This window comes from Trichosurus vulpecula, chromosome 5, assembly GCF_011100635.1.
Source record: "Trichosurus vulpecula isolate mTriVul1 chromosome 5, mTriVul1.pri, whole genome shotgun sequence".
NCBI classification, from domain to species: Eukaryota; Metazoa; Chordata; class Mammalia; order Diprotodontia; family Phalangeridae; genus Trichosurus; species Trichosurus vulpecula.
In genome coordinates, this window is record NC_050577.1 from 88,632,278 (window position 1) to 88,655,228 (window position 22,951).

Sequence of the window (22,951 nt, forward strand, 5' to 3'; positions counted from 1 at the left end):
TATAGATATACACACGTGCATATATAATATACATTTCAATATTATGTATGATATCAAAGAGAGAGATGGTAAGAGGGAGGGAGGGAGAGAGAGAGAGAGAGAGAGAGAGAGAGAAAGAGAGAGAGAGGGAGAGAATGTATCTATATCAGAACCAGGAGCAAAGGGGAACATTGCAGAGCAGTAGATTTTGCATAATATAAGGAAAAATTGGAGGTATCCATTGAGAGTGAAATGCCAGTCACTTACAATTTCAAGAAGGTTGAATAATCCTTTTTCAGGGATGATGCAGAGATGGATCAGGTGCAGACTGGATTCATTGGCCTCTGGGAGGTCCCTTCCAACTCTGTGATTCCATGGCTACCCTCATCAGAGCCTGCTGACTTTTGGGCAGCTCTCTGTGTTTTGTAATCTTCTGACTACTGAAATTCAGGTTTTCTATCCCTTTCCCTTACTGCCTGATTGTCTGCTTGCAAGGTAATAGCAAAGTACTAATAGGGTGTTACTAACTGAAAGTGTGAGAAGGTACTGTCCTACATCAAAAGGAGTTTGCATTTTAACACGATTTAACCTTCTTCTCTGGGTATCTATCCTTTAGACCATGTTTTGTTTCCACTATTCCTCTGCCACTTGTCATTGCTACCACTAAAGTGTTTGACATGGCCCTCCAACTACATTGCAGGCTCTTTGAGGGAGCTTATGATGTCATTCACGCAGTATGGCTGCAATCTGTTTTTGTTGGGTTGACTTGAATTTTGTTGGGCTGCTGTAGTTGTTGCTTTCTTCAGAATGTCCAGCGCCGCGACAGACCTTCAGAAAGTATTTTTTAAAAAATTAATTTACCTTGATTCATTTGCTCCCCTGTTTATGGATATTAGACCAGGTTTAAAGTCCAAGGGCTTGGCAGGGTATCGCCAGTATTCAGGTAGGTGCCAGGCACCTGTATAAACAGTTCTACTTTCATTTGAATGTCAAATTGCTTGGGCTTCCCCATTGATCTCAGCAGGGAAAGTAAGAGGCCCATTCTTTTGTTGTCGCTCAGATGACTCCATATCTCTGTGCTAATTGCACCAGACTGATTAATTTGCTATCTCTGCCCCCTGCCACACATAACTGTCCTTGGTACTCCTTTGCTAGACTGGTCATAGAATAATAATAGCATTTTAAGTTGGCAAAGGTTTTACCTTTGTTATCTCACTTGATCCTTATAACTCATGAGTTAGGTGCTATTATTATCCCCATCTTACAGATGAGGAAACTGAGGCTGGAAGAGGTTAAATGACCTGCCCAAAGTCAAACAGCTAGGAAGTATCTGAGAGGGATCAGAAGTTATATTCTCAACTCCAAATCCTGACACTGCTCCACCTAACTGCCTCAGTTCCAGATCAAAGAATCAGGATGCAAATGAAGAAAATGCTCCTGTTTTCAACATCAATAGGAAAATCCTACATTTTTGAGTGACTTTGGAATTTGCTAGTTCTTTGAGGAACAGAGTATAGAGGAGATTAGATCCGAGTCGGATCTAATCACCTTGGGACTCCTTGTCTAATTTCCGTACTGGAGTCGCAGCTCTGGAAAGGTGAAGTAAATGGAAAAGAGCAGGGTGCCCTGGGATGTCTGTAGTTTGGTTTAACTTTGGGAGCCAACATAATGAAGGCCTAATCTATTATTGGTCCCAACATTTTAAAAATGTGATTAATTTCTTGATGGATCTCAAAGCTTTAATGTAGCCAGGCCAAATCTTTGGTCACAGTAGCAGCAAGAGTGGAACTGCTTGGCTGGGCTTTTATTTCTGAAGCCCTAGTTAGGTGGAGCAGAAACTGAGAATTAATTCTGTTATGTCTCCAGGCTAAGGTTTGCTACCACCTGCCTTGTGACTTCAGCTTGCAAACTCAGGGTCTTTATGCAAAGCAGCCTCTTTTTAAAATGACTGAAATTAGACTCCAGTTGGCAGAATGTGGGAAATGACCTGGGAACATCCTCTTTATTTTTTTTTAATGATATTAACAACTTTCTGGTTAAAATAGCAATACTTGTAACAACAACAGGTGACCTGCTGAGTGATGCCTTTCAAGTGATTGGTGTTTTCAGCCCTCATATAAATATATACATGTACATATACGTATGTATATGCACGCACACTTTCAACTAAAATAGAAGCACAGATCAGCCTGCAAAATTCAATTAAAGAGAAGGCTGGTTCCTTAAAGATGAACATATGCAAAGGTCTTATTGTGTTAAGAGATATATTTTGAAGGCAGAATTTGCAATTTTCTTCCTGACCTAGATATCACAGAAGTTATATCTTCAAATATGGTTTCTTTTGCTGCTTGATTGGCCCTAGAACCTTGCTCCATTAGACATACACTCAGTCAAAACGGAACTAATTATGATCTTTGCCCTTCTCCTACCCCATGACTAGTATGGCCTCACTGTATGATCAATTTCTGTTGCATTATTTCTAAGGGAGGAAAGGGAGAGAGAATGGGAACATATTAAAAAATGTTGGCATATGCTGTCTTTGTTTTGGATAGCCTCCTAATTGGCATCCAGGCTTTCATTCTTGCTCCTGTCCCTTTCCCCTCACAGCTACTAAAATAGTCTTTCTAAAGCACAAATCTAGTCATGTCTTCTTATACCTTATTCCCAGACGTGTACTCTTTGATCCGGTGACACTGACCTCCTGGCTGTTCCACAAATAAGACCATCCTTGGGCTCTGGGCATTATCTCTAGCTGTTCCCTGTGCCTGGAATGCTTTTCCTCCTCTGCTCTATTGACCTCCCTGGCTTTTTTCAAGTCTCAGATAAAATCCCACCTTCTACAGGAAGCTTTACCAACCTCTGAATCTCCCTACCTTCCTTCTCTTAATTATTTTCTATTTATCCTTTATATACTTTGCTTGCATATATTTGCTTACATATTGTCTCCTCCATTAGATTGTAAACTCCTTTAGGGCAGGGACTGTTTTTGCCTTTTTTTGTATCCCCAGTGCTAAGCACAGTGCCTGGCACATAGTAGGCACTTAATAAATATTTATGGATTGATTGATGTCACTAATTCCCTTTTACTTCTAGAATGGGGTTCTGAACTTTTTTGTGCCATAGACCCCTGTGGCAGTCTAGTGAAGTTTATTAAGCCCTCTCGGAAAAATACTTTTAAAGGCATAAAATAATTTAATGGAATTACAAGGGAAACCACTTACATTGAAATGCAATTATCCAAATATTAAAAGTTCCACTTTGACAGAACCCTTTAACTGTGCCCACAAATACCTTGGGACCCAAGGTTAAGAAACACTTGTCTAAATGCCTCTCTGGGAAAGGACATATAAGCCTTTACAATCTGGTTTCGGCCTGCTTCTGCATCCCTATCACATTATTCTCCTTCACCAGGTCTGTATTTTTGTCAGATTGGGCTACTTGCTGTTTCCCCAGGGCAGGGGTGGGAGCTGGGGTACTGACATTCTATCACCCAAGTCCATTCATTTTTATAGGTTATTCACTCTTCTCTCATTCCACACCTCTGCCTCTATAGGTCCCTCAAGTGCTGTCTCCTACTTAAAGCCTTTTCCATTCTCCCCAAACTCCTTTTGCATTTACCATGTAATAATGATAATAATAATGGCTGGTATTTTATATAGCACCTACTATGTGCCAGGCATCATGCTAAGTGCTTTACAAATCTCATATCCTCACAACAACCTTGGGGAGTTGATGCTATAACTAATCCCATTTGTCCATAGTTTGCATTTATTTATTCATGTATGTATTGTACCGCATCTTCCCCCACCCCCCTATCCCTTCCCAGTAGAATATGAGCTCCTTGAGGGCAGGATGTTTCTGTATTTGTATTCCCCAGTGCCTAGGTACACAAATTGGGGCTTAATAAAAGCTTGCTGAATGGAAACGAATTTGTGGAGAAAATGGTAGGGAAATACACAAATACAGAGATGTTTACGGTATATTTGAACCTCTTGTCCCCAGAGTCAGTCCTTTTTAAACACAGCCCATTGTGCCTCAGGCAGCAAAGCACATATGGTTTTAAAGTCATATTGCAACTGAGATCAGAATTGGGGTCTGATCTGATCATTGCCCTGCTTCTGGGGAAGTTTAATGATAGTTAGCAATGTTTAGTGGTTAATTTATTTTGTCAGAATTGAAATTCCTGAGGCTATAAATACTGCCGAGTGGCAACATGCAGGGTATCACATGGGTTTGTCGGAGGGTGGAATGCCAAGGCTGCTAACCGAGTGATTTAAAGAGCCCTTTCCATTTAAGCTTGTTGTCAAAGGCTTTTATTGTTCTTGTTAAATAAGAGGGGGCAGAGGGGACGTGACATGGAGGAAGATGAGAATGATGCTGTGGCTGAAACATGATGGAGTGAAAGGAGCATTCCCTTATTGAATGTTGAACCTTTTAAAAGATACCCTAACAGTGCTGGTGGATGGCAAATATTCACATTTTCAGGGTCCATTGCACTGGAACATTGTTGTACTAGTATGGAAGCACCATACTCTCAGGGATGTCCAAAGATGTATTGCACTCTGTTGGAGAGGGGGCTGGAGGGAAGGGTCTAGAATTATGATTTCATTGGTAAAGGGGCCTTCTGGTGTGGAAATTCCATTCACTGATGCAGCCCTGCAATTTATTGTTTTAGAGACTCACCTGGAGACATTAAGAGGTTAAATAATTTGCCCATAATTATACAGATAATATGCTGCAAAGACAGGAATTGATCCCAGGTCTTCCTGGTTCCAAAGCCTTCTGTTGTTTACTGTTCTTTGCCAGCTTAAGATAAATCTTTGAATGTTGAAGTAACTGGAGATGTTCAACATGGTCTGGTGGCTAGGGCACTGGGTTTGGGTCAGGAAGACCTAGGTTCAAATCGCACTTGGACACTTTCTAGCTGTGTGACTCTTGGCAAATAGCTTTAACTCTCATTGCTTCACTTCCCATATTTGTAAAATTAAGGGGGATGGACTGAATAGCCTCTAAAGTCCTTCTCAGTTCAAAATCTATGATCCTATGAGACAATAGTTGTAAATCACTTGGGACAGTGCCAGGCACATAGTAGGAGTGCAATAAATGCTTGATCCTTCTTCACCACCTCCTATGATCGTGCAAAGTCCCTCTGCTCACTAGTAACATGACTTTGGGCAAATCACTCTCAGCCTCAGTTTCATCATCTGGAAAATGGGAATAACGCTGACCTCACAGGGTTGTTGTGAGGATCACACGGCTATTCGTTGAGTGTATTTTAGGAGCGTTTGCTTGGATGTAGGCTGGACAGAAGACTTCTAGGGTAATTTTGAATGCCGAGATCCTGGGATTCTTTAAAAAGGTTTGACTCTCAATTTCAGGCTTCACATCACTCCCAGAGTCATGGTCTCCCTTAGGGAACAAATCTGTGAATGAAAATATGCAACTTCTCCTGCATTTTCCCTTTTGAGTTGCAGGAACACATCCGTGAAACATTAGACTGCTCTCATATTGCTGAGGCTAATCCGTTTTTTTCCTTCCCAACTCACTGCCTGCTAAAAAGTGAAACATTTTCCCCTGTTCCCCTCAGTCGAGATCTTCAGTGTCTTACACAAAGGATTGACACTTTATGGCCTCACACCAAAATACTTGCTAATGGTAGGGGAGAGAGAAGATAAGCATAGGACAGTGTGAGCATGGCAGGTAGAGAAGAGAAGAAAGAAATGGGGAACTGGTCCTAGAGGTTAGGACCTGGGACAGTGACTCTCCACCACACTGCATAGTATGGAAGAAGCATAGCCAGTTGGATTTGGAGCCGGGGGACTTGGACTTGGAGTGCCAGCTTGGATACTTGAAATGGACTTTTGCAAGCCGACTGACCCTGGACAAATTAATGCACCTCTCTGACCCTTTGGTTTCTTGATCTTTAAGTATGCCAGTGAATTAGGATTCATCACCTCATTAATGTGGGTTCCTTCCAACCATGCAGATTGCAACGTGTCTTTTCATAAATTCACCACAGGGGGACCATCTAACATGCTGGGGACCTTCCTCAATTTCTCCTGACATTATGAGGCTACTGGAACGTAACGATCAATACTTTGGTTACCTCTTACTTTCTTCATGTGACCAGCCAATACTCTTTTTCTCCAATGTACATCCTTGATGACAGTATTTATAGAGTTCTCTCATGCCAACCTTCTATAAAATGGAGATGATAATTCTTGCCTTAGTATTTTATTATGGACATAGTCGATAGAAGACTGGCCCTGGAATTAGGAAGACTTAGGTTCAAATCCTACCCCTGGAACATAGTGAGTGACCCTGGGCAAGTAAGTCATTTGACCTTTGAATGCTTCCAGGCAAATAAGACCATAAATTGCAAATGAGTTACTGATTTGCATTAGTGGAAGAAGTTTCCACACTCAGAGTTCTCATCATCAATGAACTCATAGGTCTGGACCCTCCTCATACACTGCGCCCCTCCCCAACCCCCATTGTACTTTACTCACCAAGTAGCTGTGAGGGAAAGACTGCCAAACCTTATAGCAGTTATTCAGGGGTGGAGCCAAGATGGCTCACTCCTAAAACCCTTCAAATACCTTTAAAAATGACTCTGAAAAATACAAGTTATTAGTAATGATTTTCATCTCAGTATACACAGTGACATAAAAGGCCGAGCAGGATGTGTGCCTCCACATTTACGCTCGCCATTTCCCAAGATACATTTATTTAAAACATTTCATTGTTAGTTAAGCTTCAGGGGTGGAAGGGTCACATGGTCCTTGCCCAGGAGGTTTCCAATCTAAGTAAAAGAGACAGAACAATTCCAAGCAAAAGACCCCCAACCCAACAAATGAGATGGTGGGTTAAACCTCAGAGGGGGTAAGGTTATTGGATTTTTTTCTTCTTATTCATTTTTCTTTACCTTTAGGGGGAACCTTTCAGTGTTGCACTGCCATAAGAGACCTTTAAATATGAAATGCTAGTAGAAAGAGCATGGGATTTAGATCCTTCTGACTTGAGTTGGAGTCCTGGCTCAATTATTTGCTAGCTGGGTGACCATGGACAAGAAATTTACCCATTCTGAGAATTAATTTCCTTGTCTGGAAAATGGGCATGGTCTTATTTAGATTGCTTACCTCACAGGGTTATTATGAGGAAAGTGTTTTATAAATCTTAAAGAAATATAGGAATGAATGTGACATAGTTAAATTGATTTTTAATGTATTTATTTGAAGAAGCTGGGATTTTGTCAGTGCCGATACTACCCTTCACATATGCTATAGTTCAGTCAGACTGGTCTTCTTACTGTATCTTATGCACAACACTCCATTTCCCATCTCGTTGCCTTTGCACTGGCTGTTTCCCATTCCTGGAGTGCCCTCCCTCTTCACTTCTCCTCTGGAAATCTGTAGTCTCTTGCAAGGCTCAGCTCAAGGTTCTCCTTCTACATGAGGCCTTTCCTCAACTTCCCCATTCCCTGCAGCTACTAATGTCCTACCTCCAAAATTAACCTTGTGTATAACTTGCATATACTACATATGTACAAATTGTTTCCTTCATAGGATAGAAGACACTTAAGGGTAGGGATTGTTCCATTGTTGTCTTTGTATCTCCCGTGCCTAGTGCAGTGCCAGTACATAGTCAGTGCTCAATAAATTTTGACCGATCGACCCCAGTCCTCTTTGATTCACAGGGTTTTTGAGTATTTCTCTGATCTAAAATTTCAGAGCCCCTCCAGCTTAGCCAGGCTGACTCTCAGAGGATAAGCGTGCATTCTGCCACCAGCACCATACCCATAAACAGTCTGGCAGATGACTTCACTGATGTTTTAATGCAACATGCTATGGATTAAGAGCCCTTCCCACCAATGGCTGAAGCCTTCCAAGTGCCGAAGGAGAATAGGGCCACCCGGGATTTCAAACCTTAAAAATAATTTTAAATTTGTTTTTGGATACAATGCCATTAGGATTCAAGGGGGTGAGATGGGAAGGGGTCAAGGGCTGTCAGAAAGTAGAAATGAAAAAAAAAAGAAAGAAAGTAGAAATGTATCTGTACATGAGGTTGTGGAACATGAGGTTCTCTCCTCTTATGGACTTAAAGCTATGACGCTGACCATTGTGTAGCATTCTCCTGTTGGCCTTTGAAACCACCCCCCTTCCTTGTCATTCCCCTTCAATACCCCCCAAAACCGTTTTTAAAAGTTCTCTGTGTCATATACACACATATGTATATGCATATGCCTATATGCATAGATCCTGAAGTGTAAGAACTATGACCTTGGGCAACTGACTTAAATTCTCTAGTCCTCAATTTCCCTATCTGTAAAATAAAGGGGGATGGACTGGATGATCTCTAACATCTCATCTAGCTCTAAATCTATGATCCTAAGCTTATATTAAAATCTTGATTCTGCCTCCTTGAGGTTACTATGTGCCCTCCCCTTAGCACTCTGAGCTTCAATTTCCTGAGCTTCAAACAGAGCTAATAAGGCAAAACTTAATAGAGAGTGTATAGAACACAGAGATTAGGCTGGAGCCAGGAAGATCTGAGTTCAGATATGGCCCTCAGACACTTACTAGCTGTGTGACCCTGGGCAAGTCACTTAACTTCTGTCTGCCTCAGTTTCCTTTTCTGTTAAATGGGGATAATACTAACACCTACCTCACAGAGCTTTGGTGAAGATCACATGAGATAATAGATGTAAGTGCTTTGTAACTCATAAAGTGCTATACAAAATGTGAGTTATTACTATTATTACACGCCTAATAAGATTTTTTTGTGAAGAAAGCATTTTGTAAATTACAAAGCACTAAAGAATTGTGCGCTATTCACATTCTAAGAGATATTATATTCTGAAGGTATAGAAATGTTTGGGGTCAGGATGCTTCAGTTCAAATCTTCGTTCTGGACATTTATGAGCATTGTGACTTCTGAAACTCAGCATTCTCATTTGAGAAATGGAGATAATACATTGCTATCTGTTTCACACGGCTGTTGTGAAGAAAACAACATACAGAAAATCATGATTATAATAAAATAATTTAAAAATTGTTAAAGTGAAACTTTTTATTGTAGCACCTTCACACTCTATCAGAGGAATCAAACGCACAGCCCAGGCCCAAGTGTGGCCAGAACCAGAGTAAAATGTAATTGGGAAGTGTTTCACAAAATAAATAAAATACAATACAACATAAATAATGTTCATTTGTGGTTTTCTAAGTCAGTATGCTGCAGCCCTTTCTATTCGAGTTTGATACTACTGCTCTATATGATCCTTCCCCCGTCATTCCCTCCTCCCATTAGTGGGACTTTGGGAAGCAGATGTAACAAGAGTGGCAGCAGCAAGGAGGAGCTGTGGACAAGGCCACTGACTTGGAAACGAGAAAGAAAAGAAGGCAAGATGGTAAATGGAGGGAGCAGATTTCTCTCTGAGTCTTACCTGCCTTACTGACCTGTGTTCCATGGGGATGAGCTAGTCATGGTGAGAAATAACAGAGGTCCCTGCCCATGACAGGTCTGTGAACTGGGGGGAAAAAGGTATGGGCCATCGGTCGTTCTTGTCTTCCTTGGATGCCCAGTCCATGCCATGATTCTCAGATCCCAACTTGCTGAGTTTTTACCTAAATACCTACCCCATTAAAGAAGGCTAAAGCTGTGGACTTTCTTATATTATTTACACTCCTTTGCCAGCTTCCAGCAAGAACAGCAATTAGAAGTAGGGGGAGGCTAAGCAAACTGACCTGTGCATTTTCTACAGGTCCTAAGTTTAAAAAAGCCTATATCCTGGTTGGGAGAGCCGTACTATACATATGTCTTCTTATATTGCTTTATTAGATTTATGGCAATAGCAAAGCACTGTATACAATCAAATATGTTCTGTTGTTTCTGCAAGGAGGTAGCTCCATTATATTAGGCCATGTGTCTAGGGCTTAGTGATACAAGCAAGTTCAGTAGGTTATACAGTAGGATGGGGGCTCAGAACTGATTCTGACTAAGTTAACCCATACCCCCTAAATAGTAAGTCTCCTAGAGAGAGTTGAAATTGGGGGGTGGGGAGACGGTGAGGAAAAAAGGTCATCTACTCTCCACACCATAGGGAAAGGGAACAAATATTTATTAAACCTCTGCTATGTGTTTAATATAGTATAACCATTATGCTAAATGACTCTATAGATGTTATCTCATATGTTCTTCACAACAACCCTGGGAGTCAGGTGCCATGATCTTCATTTTACAGTTGAGGAAAGTGAGACAGGCAGAAGTTAAGTGACATACAGGGTCACACAGCTAGTAAGTGTCTAAAGGCTGGATTTGAACTCAGGTCTTTTTGATTCCAGATCCAAAGATGTATCCATTGTACCATCTAGCTAGTATTTCCTCAATACTTTTCCTTGGCTGGGTGAGGCACCGTCCTCACCAGGGTCACAGCTCCCGATCTTACTGTTGGAGAGGATTAGGTTAGAGGCTAGAAGCAACACCTGGTAGTTAAATTATCATATTAAGTAGAGACAGCAGACAGAGGGAGGCATTGGAGAGACTGTAAGACTTGAAATCAAGAAAAACTATCCCTCTGATGCTTACTAGCAAGTTTCTTAACCTCTATGAGCCTACAGGGTTCCCACACTGATGAAATCACAGATCCTTGATGCGTTGATGTAAGCAGAAATAGACAAAGGGATTTTCTTATATCTAATGACTTTTTCTTGTTGCTGCTTAAGTATACTGAATACTGAAAACTGAATACTGAAAAGCAACTCCATCTTCTGCCAAGAGTTGTGATCTAGCACCCTTAATCTAGTACTTAACAAGAACACATAGACCAAAGATACATAGATCGGCTGAAATGGATCAACATATCTGGAATGGGCAGCTCATTCTCGTTCCAAACCAATTATCACTATTCCATTCAAGAGCTTCTGAAAATCCAGCCATGCTGATTGATGCCTGGGAGTTTTTAATTCCAACTGGGTAGTTGGATTGAAAGGGTAGTTTATTCCGACTGTTTTTAGGCCATGAGCTCCAATGTCTGTCTCTCAGATAAGTCTGGCTTTAGGCCCTTTTTCTTCTTCTTCTTTTTCTTTCTTTTTTTTTTTTTTTTTTGAAATTGACTGACTAGGTTGAATGAAGGACATATTTCCATTTGCCATGATCCCTTTTATCCTGTGAATCTATTCATGGCAGAATGTTGGCAAGTACTATCTCTGGCAGGGGCACAGATGGTAAATGTGGTCCTTTACAAGCAGGCCGGCCTGACTAGGCAGAGCTATCTGTAGGGTGAGGATTTCAAGGGTGCTAGGAAGCCCTGATGATCTTTCCTCAGCTCCCCCCTGCCAGATCCTCTGCTTCCCCCCTGCAGATGCCTGACAGTCTACCAGCAGAGCTGTAAAATGAAGGGGCTGGACTAGGTGATTTCCAAGTTCCCTTCCAGCTCTCTTATTCTGATTTCCTGGCGGGGAGGGAGTTAGGAGTTCACAGAAAGAACAATCTGCAGTGTTTTCTTCATCTCTTCCCAACTCCTACAGAAGGGATGCCCAAAGGAGAAATGAGGATGTAGAAAGGAGAAAACATAATGAGTTGGAAGATTACCAAGATGAGGACTTAGCACACTCCTCAAAATGTCCTTGCTGCTTGAAGACTTGGGCGGTACTATTCTGCTAACCAAGTATATTTGCCTACGGGGTCACATATGAGTCTTAAAAGACTTAATGTTTTAGAGTGTTGTATGGTCAAATAAGGCAGTTATGTGGTGCAATGAATAGAGTGCCCACACTGGAGACGAAGACTCATCTTCCTGGGTTCAAATCTGCCCTCGGACACTTACTAGCTGTGTGACCCTGGGCAAATCACTCCACCCTGTTTGCCTCAGTTTCCTCATCTGTAAAATAAGCTGGAGAAGGAAATGGCAAACCACTCTGGTATCTTTGCCAAGAAAACCCCAAAGGGGTGACAAATTGGACATGACTGAAAAACAACAGAATGACAAATAGTCAACTAAATTCCAATACCAGCAGGAAATTGGATGTCTTTAGGATGAATGCACCTTCTTTAGAGCAGATTTGTGTCGGCAGTTCTTGTACTTCTAGGTATATAACTCAAAAGCATTTCTGATGGAGGGATTTGGAAGGTCTCTGTGCTTAAAGGGCTTGTTCACTAGTTGGGAAGATGACACATGGAGGAGAAAACCTTTTACAGATCACTGAACAACACAATAAGTAAAAATGGTTAGATCTGTAAGGCAAAATGCTGAACCGAGAAAGACTAGAGTAATTGTAGTCATGAAGTAGTTGATTATTAAAAGGTGTTCTGTAAAGGGAGGGGAATGGATAAGGTGGAAAGTGCCCTGGTTTGGAGTTCTAGTGACCTATATGCTCTTAGGCAAGTAACTTCACCTTTGTGAGCCTCAGTATCCTCATCTCTAAGATGGGAAATTGGTTTAGATGTTCTTTTAGGTCCCCTCCAGCTATAACATTCTTTCAGTTGAGCTGAAGGAGAGGTGAGGGAGGACATTTTAGGATGAAAAGGTATCTGTTCAGAGATATGCAGTCAGTCTTATTCTGGATGGTTTGAAGATATCAGATCTTTCTGAAAGGAGAATGACTTACCTTGAAGAGTTATATATTTTCTAATCTTCGTAACAATTTAAATAAGAGAATATATGATCACTTGAGACACTGTAGAGGCAAATCTTGTTCAGATGCCCATCAGACTAGCTAGCCTTTGAGGTTGCTTCCAGTTTTGAGGGTCAATGATTCTATTCTATATGTGCCCTGTTCTGGGCTGAGCCTGACTCAGGTCAATCCTCTGGTCATTTATTGGCTGTTAGAATGGAAAGATACATCATTCAGCAGGTATTAAAAGGAGATTTACTTAGCTATAGCGGGAGAAAGGTATTCAACAAAGATATGCATTGAGGACATGGAGCTGATTCAGCTGGATGCAACTCGCTTTTCTGAGTTTCCCTTTGAGGTCTGCCAGGCTAGCATCAGAGCACCCCTGGGCTCCTTGTGGCTGTTTTGTTCTCAGGCAACTAGGAAGCAGCATCAACAACTTGAGCCTGCTGGTCCTCTTCTGAGCTAATCGAGTCTGGAGGATGGTTTCAATACCTTTTAAGGAATAGCTAGCCTAAGCTGCCCAGGAGTAGGGCTGAAGATATTGCTCCCACCACAAACCAAAAATCGAGCACCTCAAATTGTGAATTTGAAGGCTGCCCCAAAATCATGTTTCTTTTCTTTTGCCTTCAAAAACACATTTTATTGATACCTTTTGTTTTCCCATCAACTAAATATGCTTTTGTGTCCTTTCGCCTATTCTTTCCTAGTGAACCATCTTACAGAACAAGGAATATTTTTAAGGGACAAAAATTAATGAAATTGATCAATTCACCCAAAAAAGTCTGAAAACATATGTACTATTCCACCCATGGGGATCTCTCACCTCTACAAAGTCTGGAGATGGTTGCTGTTCTCCTGTTTCTTCTTTGGAGCCATGCTTGGACCTTGCAATTTTACAGTGTTCACTATTTGTTGGATGGGAGTAATTCTTTTCATATATATCACAGTGTACATTGTTTTCTTGTCTCTGCTTACTTCACTCTGTGTTAGTTCATGTAAGGCTTTCTATCCCTTTTGTTCACCATCTTCATTGTCCCTCACAGCACTGTAATATTCCATTACATTCATGCATCACAATTTAGCTATTCCCCAGCTGACACACATCTACTTTGTTTCCAGTTCTTCGCTACCATAGTGAGTAAATAAGTAGTATTTTGGTATAAATGGAGCCTTTTTTTCTCCATGACCTCCTTAGCGTATGTTCCTAGTAGTGTAATCTCTAGGGCAAAGGATATGGATGGGTTAATCACTTTATTTATTTATTAGTCCATACTGCTTTCTAAAATGATTGTATTGATTCACAACTCTACTAAGAGTGCGTGAGTGTCCCAGTCATCTCACAACCCCTCCAGCATTGACCATTTCCATCTTTGGTCATTTTTATTAATTTGTAGTGTTTGAAATGAAGCTTCATTGTTGCTTTGACTTACACTTCTTTGCTTCTTAGTGACCAAAATCACATTTCTTTGGCTCATTTTACCCCTACCCACCTTCCTTTAGGAACTTCAAAATAAAGCTTGGTACTAGATGATCACAACTCCTGTGTAAATACTGAAGGTAACAAATATGTTATATATCTTTATTTCACCCCACGGAAAGTGCAAAATAACACAAGCTAGGCCATAAATAATTTAATGATTCTATGATATATGTGCCCTGTTCTGGGCTGAGCCTGACTCAGACCAATCCTCTGGTCGTTCATTGGCTGTTAGAATGGAAAGATACATCATGCAGCAGGTATTAAAAGGAGATTTAAGTCTTCTTGCCATGACACCACTCTCTGAGAGTCTCTACCCCATTCTTCCTCTGGTTCCCCCTGCTTTGATGGATGAACCTTTTGCCTTTTCTTGCTGGGAAATAGGCTTCCATGCCACTTTCTGTAGTCTCCTCGACATGGTCTCACATGGTTAGTATTCTAGCACTCCTTCGTATATTGTCTTCCCCAATTAGATTTCCTTCCTTTCTTCCTTCTTCTCTCCCTTCCTTCCTTCCTTCCTTCCCTTCCCTTCCTTCCTTCTCCTCCCTCTCTCTTTATGTCATCTCCCTTTATCCACATAGGGAATCATACCTTTACCTGTGGGTGCTCTGCCAAAGGAATATAAATTTTGATTGCTGAAACCTCACAAGATAACTTGGGGTTCACAGGCTAGATTTCTTTTTCTTCTCTTCCCTACTTATTTATTCTACCATTAAAAAAACTGACAATTAACTCTTTTGCCCAATGTAGTTTCATTTATGATTTCTTGAAATATAACATTGATACCTATTAATTACCCAGTCTTTGATAAAGCCCATTGGGATTCAAATGGAGCCACTAGACCATGCCTCAAACCCAAATTACTGGCTCTCACTGATTGGCCAAGAACTTGGTCATTGTTTAGACTTTGATGGCTCAGAGTGAGTGTAAATTGTTTCTGTTTTGAGCAGAAACCCTGAGAGTCTTCCCCTCCCAGATTGACTTTTTTACTTTTTGACTACATAAAAGAAGGCTTTTTTTTTTACCTCATTTCTTACCTAGCCTTAATCACTGAATGGGCATTGCTTTAGACAAACAGAGACCTGGGAAAGACCTTAGCTTAAAAAGGCCAAGGTATCCCACTGCATCTGGGGCCATCTCCAGTCATCCTGATTTATATCTCGCCGCTGGACCCAGATGGCTCCAGAGGAGAGAATGAGGCTGGTGACCTCACAGCCCTGCCTCATTTAAATCCAATTCACTTGTAAGTCAAGACATGACCTTTCTGATGTTGCTGGTCCTTTTCCAGAACAAAGGACAACCAACAATAATCCTCAATTAAAATATAAGCTCTTGAGGGTAGCATCTATTTTGTTTGTTTGTATTTGTATTTTGGACACAGCACAGAGTAAGTGTTTAATAAATGCTCTGTAGTCTATATCTATCTATCTATCTGTCTGTCTATCTATCTATCTATTTCTGTTCTTCAGGGGTTCCCAAAATATGGTCATCCCTGAGACCTTTACAGGGGATCCATGAGGTCAAAACTGTGTCCGTAACAATGCTAAGTTGTTATTTGCCTTTTTCATTCTCATTCTCTCATGAGTATACAGTGGAATTTTCCAGAGGTTACATGATCCGTGAATTAAAGATTTAGCTACAAACATGAACACTAGTTAATAGCTCGTCTGCAGAATTGCACTTTTGCCTTACAAATGGACAAGTCAGCAGATGTGGCTGGACTTGCTGTTTTGCTTATATTCACAAGGTTATCATCATGAACTAATCTTTAAAGATCTTTTATGTAAATGCTTAGCAAAAAACACAACTGGTACTGAAATATTCAAGATGTTGAATCACTTTTTTGAATCTCATGGTTTTTCCTGGAACAGCTATCTTGACATTTGCCCTGAGGGTACAAAAGCAATTTGCAATTTACACTAATTATGTTTTGTTTTGGAAAATAGAGTTATTTTTCATAAACTATGTTATTTATGTTAATATTTCATAGGTTTATTATTTTTAAATGAATTAATAAATATTTTATCAGTTTTAATTTCTAATATGGTAAAGATTGATAGGTATGACCCACATAAAGAAAAGCTCCTTGGGGTTCTCCATAATTTTTAAAAGGATAAAGGGGTCCTAAGGCCAAAAAGTTTGAGAACCACTGCTCTTCTCCTCTCCAGCGAGTTTGGAACCAGGCTCCATAGAGATGACATTCTTCACATTCCAGTGACTTCCCCCTTCACACCAGGGACCTGTATATGCCTTCAGCATTATGGTATTACCCTAAGTGTTTGTATTTCTTTGGAAAGGGAAACAAACCTGGGATTTCTAGAAAGACAACTGTCTTCTTATTGAACCTGCACTGTCCAAATGACTCATACAGAGAAAAGAGAAAAGTTGAGGATTTGGCCCTTTTATATCATGATAAAGTTCTTGGCTGTTCCTTTGGCTTCTTGGCCACACGCTCAATTCTTGGTCCAGTCAGCCACCAGTTCTAAAAGAAACCAATAATATCCTCCACCTTGGACCGCACCTAAAGCCTAGATTCAGTGGAAATGTGTCATTAGGAAATACGATGTCACCTGTTGCTGCTTCAGTCAGTAAAAAAAAAAAGTAATTGACAAATTAAAGTATCTCATGTCCTTCCTTTGCCCCATCTCTCCCCTCAAAAGAGCCTTACCACCTCTTACCGCGCTGCCCCTCCCCCCCCCCCAACCTCATTTCTATCTTGGACCTGCTGGCATTAGATTATAATCCTAGAAGCCTGGGAATTCGGAATGCCTTCCAGTGATTTTCTGTCTCCTCTGGGACTGAAGTAAGGAATGTTTTTTTTCTTGGAGGAAGGGTACTTCATAGAAGGATAGTTGTTGTTCATTCTTTATTTTTGAAAGGGAGCAATGACATCTCTAATCCTCCCCAAATGCCCTGTACACAGAGAGGTAGTAAAGCTATGCACAACATATGGAATATATGAGGAACCAAAGCCTGTTCTCAGGTCTCTGGTCTCAGTCCAAGCCAATCGAATCATCCCCAGACAGTATCTGAGACCTAACTACTCATCCTTAATGAGGCATAGCTGACAGGTATCCCAGCCCTGCCTGTGTCCTTAATCCTTTCAATGAGGTGAATGTGGATATGTGGGCATCCTCCATAGGGAGATCATCAAAATCCAGAAAGAAGGTTCACTTCTGTTGAATCATGTTCATGCCTCATCACGTTGACTAGAGCCTCCAAATCAAGCCTGGTCATAATGTTTCCAGGAATCCATTTAAGCTAAATGTGGAGACCACTGCCTCAGTCAGCTGGAGGCACGATCATAGGATTTAGAGCTAGGTGGACCCTTAAAGAGATTATCTTATCCAATATATTCTCTCTCTCTCTCTCTCTCTCTCTCTCTCTCTGTCTCTCTCTCTGTCTGTCTCTCTGTCTCTCTCTGTCTCTGTCTCTCTGTCTCTCTCTCTGTCTATGTCTCTCTGTCTCTCTGTCTCTCTCTGTCTCTCTCTCTCTCTCTCTCTCTCTGTCTCTCTCTCTCTCTGTCTCTCTCTATGTCTGTCTCTCTGTCTCTCTCTGTCTCTGTCTCTCTGTCTCTCTCTGTCTCTGTCTCTCTGTCTCTCTCTGTCTCTGTCTCTCTGTCTCTCTCTCTGTCTATGTCTCTCTGTCTCTCTCTCTCTCTCTCTCTTATCAGTGAAGTGAAGAGGCTTGCTCAAGTTACATGGGTAGTAAGTAGCAGAATCAGTATTTGAACCCAGACCTTCAGACTTCAAATCTAGCGCTATTTCTATGCTATGCTGTTTTCCTATGGATCTGACCCATTGACTTATGATTTGTATGCTAGGCTATGTCAATAGACAATCTTAATTAGACTATCCTCTGGCTATGATCTCAGCCCTTTGATCAGTGTTCCCAAGCTGAGCCAATTTTTCTTCATCCTTCCTCCTTCATCACTTTTCCTCTCTAAGTTTCAATTTCCTCTGTGCTTAAGCAGTTTGTAAAGTAGAGATAATAAAAGTACTTACTTCATAAGGCTCTTCATAAGGATAGTGTTGGACTTGGAATCCGGAAGAATTTGGATAAAATCTTGTATTTAATATTTACTGTGGCCATGACCAAGTCACAACCTCTGATCCTCAGTTTTCTCATCTTTGAAATGGGGATAAATAATACATGTATTAACTACTACCTCACAGAGTTATACTGAGGCTCAAATGCTAACTTGTGTAAAGCAGCTCTACAGGTGCTTGTTAAGTGCTAGCCATGTGCCAAGCACTGTGCTCAGCTCTTTTCAAACACTTAAATTCACTTAAATTTGCTTATTGTCTATCGGCACTTGAAGGATGTGTGTTTCTTTTTTCTCTTCAGTTTTTGTCCTTATGTCTTTTTCAGAGCCATTTTTTATCGGTGTTTGGAGGGTCCTGGGGAAGAGCCCTAGGCAAGTCCCTGCTTTCCAGCCGCCTTCTTCGTCCTTATGTCTTTTTAAGGACTCTAGCTCTTGTATGCTGAAGCACCTCATTCTAAACCCCAATCTACTCTTCTCTGAACTCATCATTTTACTGAAAAGCTTTTTCCTTCTTACTTGTACCCTCTAAAGACAGTAACAGCACAGAGAAATCATCCTATCCCCTGTTACTAGGAGAAGTTGGCCCAATCAACTTTGAAAGTTCCTTCCTGAGGCTGAGCTGTTTGGATTGATGAATGATGGAGTGCAAAATCACCTCCCATGTTTCACCACATAATCATCGCAGATTTTATGTCAAATTTTTGGAAAAGGGGCAGGGTGCAACCATCATGTGAAGCTTAAAAAAATTTGTGGCAGTATTACTTTAAAATCATTTATTACTAAACTGTCTTTGGTGCAAGATTAGGATGCATGGAATGCTTGTGAATATATGTTAAAATTGGGAAGATACAAGTCTCACCATATCTCGTGACTTACTCATGGCAGCTCCCCTTGCGCCTTTGGCTCTTCATTGGGTTGAATGAAAATACCGTTAGTACTGCCTAGCTCTGAACAAAGCACATACATCAGTCTTCAGAAATATACTGACAATGTGCATATGCTGAGAATTTAGGCTTCTGGCTTGTGCAAAAGATAAATGTGTATCCATATGATTCTGGTGAATACATTGCTGCTCTGTTTACCTTTTAAGTGGCCTGATGAACAGAATTATACCATGAGATGATTACACAATGAATGGTTATAAACCAATTTTTGGACTGAGAAAAAAAGGTGTGATGATTATGCAGTGGTGACAATTATGTGGTGAAATACGATACTCCCTCACTCTAGCTGTCCCCAGACCAGACTTTGCTTCACAAATCATCTAGCCATCCACCTTGTCCATCTTGCCATCCTCCCTTGCCACTGTATGTGAAATACTTCCTTCTCTTACTATCTCCTGCTTTGAGAACAATGGTCTAATCAGTACTGTAACTGGTTATGAAAAGCATATGTCAACTGACTACCTTTTGGATCAACTCCAGACTTGGATCACATCCCTGACTTCCCTGGTCACCCTGTTTATTAAAATATAAGCTTCTTGAGGACAAGGGACTGCCTCACTTTTGTGTTTATATCCCCAGTGCTTAATGGTTCCTGGTACACAGTAAAAATTTAATTTATGGTCATTCATTCTTTTATTCAGGAGGGTCCATTTGCTGCATATTCATTACATGCCATCATTAGTCATCTTCTGGCTTCCCATGCTGACCTCTACATGCCAAAAATTATCCTGGATTAATCACCTGCCTCATAAAATAATTCTTATTTTACAAGGTTGTTTTAAGACAAACCCATCACAATCCTTAAATTCTAAGTAAATGTGGACTATTGTCTTGTCCCTTCAGGCTTCCAGTGCCTCCTAACTCGTCTAAAGCAATAACTAGCTAATTTATGGAACACACAGACTCTTAGACCTGGAAGGGACCTTCAAGATGACCTCTAGGCCAAGCTCCTCATTTAATAGATGAGAGAATTTAGCTCAGAAAGGTGAAGTAACTTGCCCAGAGTCTCATGACCTATCAATGGAAGAACCAAAGTGAGAAACCCAGTTTCCTGGGCTGTTCTATGGGATGTTCTACCACAATGAGTGCTAGTGGAAAAAGCTGGTACTTCTCCTTGCCTCTTTCGCTTTTAATGAAAGCCTCAATCCTGGCTCCCATCCCAGGGAATGTGCATGCATGTTAAGAGAAACCTTCCTGAGGAGTGGTTCTTATGGCTTTTTTATGGGTTCTGTACCCCTTAGACACTGTCTGGTAAAGCCTATGGACTCCTTTTCGTAATAGTGCTTTTTTAAAAATCATAATTAAGGGAAATGCTAAATTTCAGTTAGAGGTTAGTGAAAACCAAGATGTAACTTTTTCCCACCCAAGTTCATGAACCCCATGAAATCTATCCAGAGGACTCTTGGGAGTTCAATGACCCTATTCAAGAGACAAGCTCTTTGTTTTTTATTATGCAATCCAGAGGAATAGATCTAATAGGGGGAATTTCAAGCTAATAGGAACCATGGCTCTATGGTTGGTCAGCGGTAGAATGCAAGTATTTTGAGTAGATGGGGCCTTGTCACACTTCAGATAAAAGAGCCCTGACTGGCTCTCCTGAAAGATACTCAGACAAAAAGAGTTGAGCTGACTCACAGATTCTCCCTCTTGGGAGGCAGCGACAGTTATATAAGGCTGAAGGGCATCAAGCTCCTGGTGGTCACTGACTTATGTTGCTTTCCTCTGAATCAGGCTTTCCAATTCCTGGTAAGGGCTCTCCATTGCAGAGCACCCTCCGGGCGTTCTCACCGGTCCTGCCTTTCCTAGCTGATCATTAACCACCTGGAAATGACTCTGGGCCTCTGGGATTCATTATTACTGGAGTTCAACTAACACTGGCTCCTACAGGGGATGTCTTCCCCTTAGTCCCATAGTAGTATTCCTTTCCATACTCACTCACCCCACCTCCCACCCCCAGACTTTTACTGGACACTTCCTATTCAAACAAGCTCCTTTGATCTGTGAAGCAGTATTTCCTTTTCCCTTGGGCATAATCCCCTTAAGGGATTCTATGGGCATGTTTTATGCTGAGAGAAAGAGGAAATGGGTATCAGGGTCTGGAGAAAAAAGAGGCTGAGCTGGGACATCTTGCTCCTTATTCCTTCTGTAACTGGGGGACTGATTCAGGGTGGTCCCTTATTAGTTTAGGTTTGGTGTTGGAACAAATGAGACACTGATAGGAGATTTATTTAGCCATAACATAGAAAAGATATTTAATAAGGCTGTCATAATACTTAGCCTTAGTGGGCCAAGGCTTGCTGTCACTCCTGCAAAGAAATAAGTCTGGTCAGCAGGAGAGTGCCTTCAGGACATCTGACATCTGCCAAGTTGGAAAGGCCCTGATTATCTACTCCACAGAAGTGGACCTCTGGGTGGTCACCCTAGGTGACCAAGTGAACACATCAGTATGGCCACCAGGAAGCTACATCAAGAGAGACAGGGTTGAGCCTTAGCCTCCTAGATCAATCAAGTTCCAAGGACAGTTTTCTTGAACTTTAGGGAAAGAATGGCTCAACCTATATGGTGTGTGTGCATTGGCGGGGAGGGGGATGGCTAGTAGAAAGTGATCCTGTCACACCTTTCCTCCAAGGCATACTAAGGCTCTTCAGAAAGACCGCTAACCTTTGAATTCAGGCAGCATGGAACCCCCACTGTGCTGGGCTCATACACAGACAGTCTAGGAAGCCACCTCTGTCCTATTCTCCCCTCTTCCCCTCTACCTTCAGTGGTTCACAGGTGGAGCTACGGCAGTGGAACAGGTGCAGCTGTGCAGACAGCATGTGACCCTGGCCCCCAGGGGGCTAGGGGTGGAGGAGGTGGCAGCTGTGTCTCCTAGGTAATACACACACTCCCATGGGGCTGGTAAGGGACCAGGGGCCCTTTGCATGCCATTTCCATCTCCGTTTTCAGTAGATGCCAGGCTAGGTGAGGCCAGTCCAGGACTCCTAGGATCTGGGCCCTGGGGTGGTCTGTCTGAGAGGGTGAAAAGCTCACTTACTCCTTCACTCTCTCAGTGGCCACGTGGTCCTCAGTCCAGAGTAAGCCATGAGGTCAGGGTTGCTTCCTTGGGGGTTGTTGCTGCTGCTCATCTTTCTTTCCCCTGCTCCAGTCAAAGTTGAAAGAGACCGAGATGTGTTCTGTGGAGGTAAGTGCCTTCTGGCCCCAGGGGCTTCCCTCGTTCTCTTCTGGGGCTGCCAAAGAGAAGGGAAGGAAGTTTGCTTCTGCTCTCGAGTCTTTTCCCTTGCTGTCTTGGTTTGCACCAAGTTAACAAGCCAACTCGGTAATAATGGCACCTATATTCACAAAATACTTTATACACAAAGTGTTTTTATCAGGAATGGGCGCTGTATTTTGTCAAAAAGCTTTTTCTGAATCTATTGAGATAATAAGATGATTTCTGTTAGCTCTGTTATTGACATGGTCAATTATGCTGACAGATTTCCAAATATTGAACCAATCCTGCGTTCCTGCTATAAATCCCACCTGGTCGTAGTATATTATCCTGATGACAAATGGTTATAATCTCTTTGCTAATATTTTAGATTTTGCATCAATATTTATTATGGAAATTTGTCTATAATTTTCTTTCTCTGTTTTGGCTCTTCCTGGGAGGTAAGTGCTATTATCCCCATTTGACAGATGGGGAAATTGAGACAGGTGACTTGCCTAAATTCACACACCTAGTGTCTGTGGAGAGGTTTGTACTCAGATCTTCCCGACTCCAAGGTTAGCACTCTGTCACTCAATCAATCAACAAGAATTTATTTTTTAAATTAATAAGCATTTATTTTTTCTTCTCTCTCTCTTTCTTACTACACACATTAAAAAGAAAAAAAAAAGAAAAAAGTACCCT

At 41.4% G+C, this 22,951-nt stretch overlaps 1 protein-coding gene across 3 annotated transcripts in view; it reads left to right on the forward strand.

Annotated features, from left to right (window-relative positions):
- Positions 1-22,951, forward strand: part of CNPY1 (canopy FGF signaling regulator 1) — a 148,154-nt gene that overhangs the window by 48,136 nt on the left and 77,067 nt on the right. Inside the window, exon 1 of one of the 3 annotated variants that reach the window (XM_036761252.1) lies at positions 22,050-22,243. The exons of 1 other annotated variant lie outside the window; for it this stretch is intronic. In XM_036761252.1, coding sequence (XP_036617147.1) covers positions 22,144-22,243 — 100 coding nt within the window. In that variant the 5' untranslated portion in view covers positions 22,050-22,143. Of the gene's footprint in view, positions 1-22,049; positions 22,244-22,951 lie in introns of those variants that run through there. One more of the 3 variants, XM_036761254.1, reaches the window with a different exon arrangement.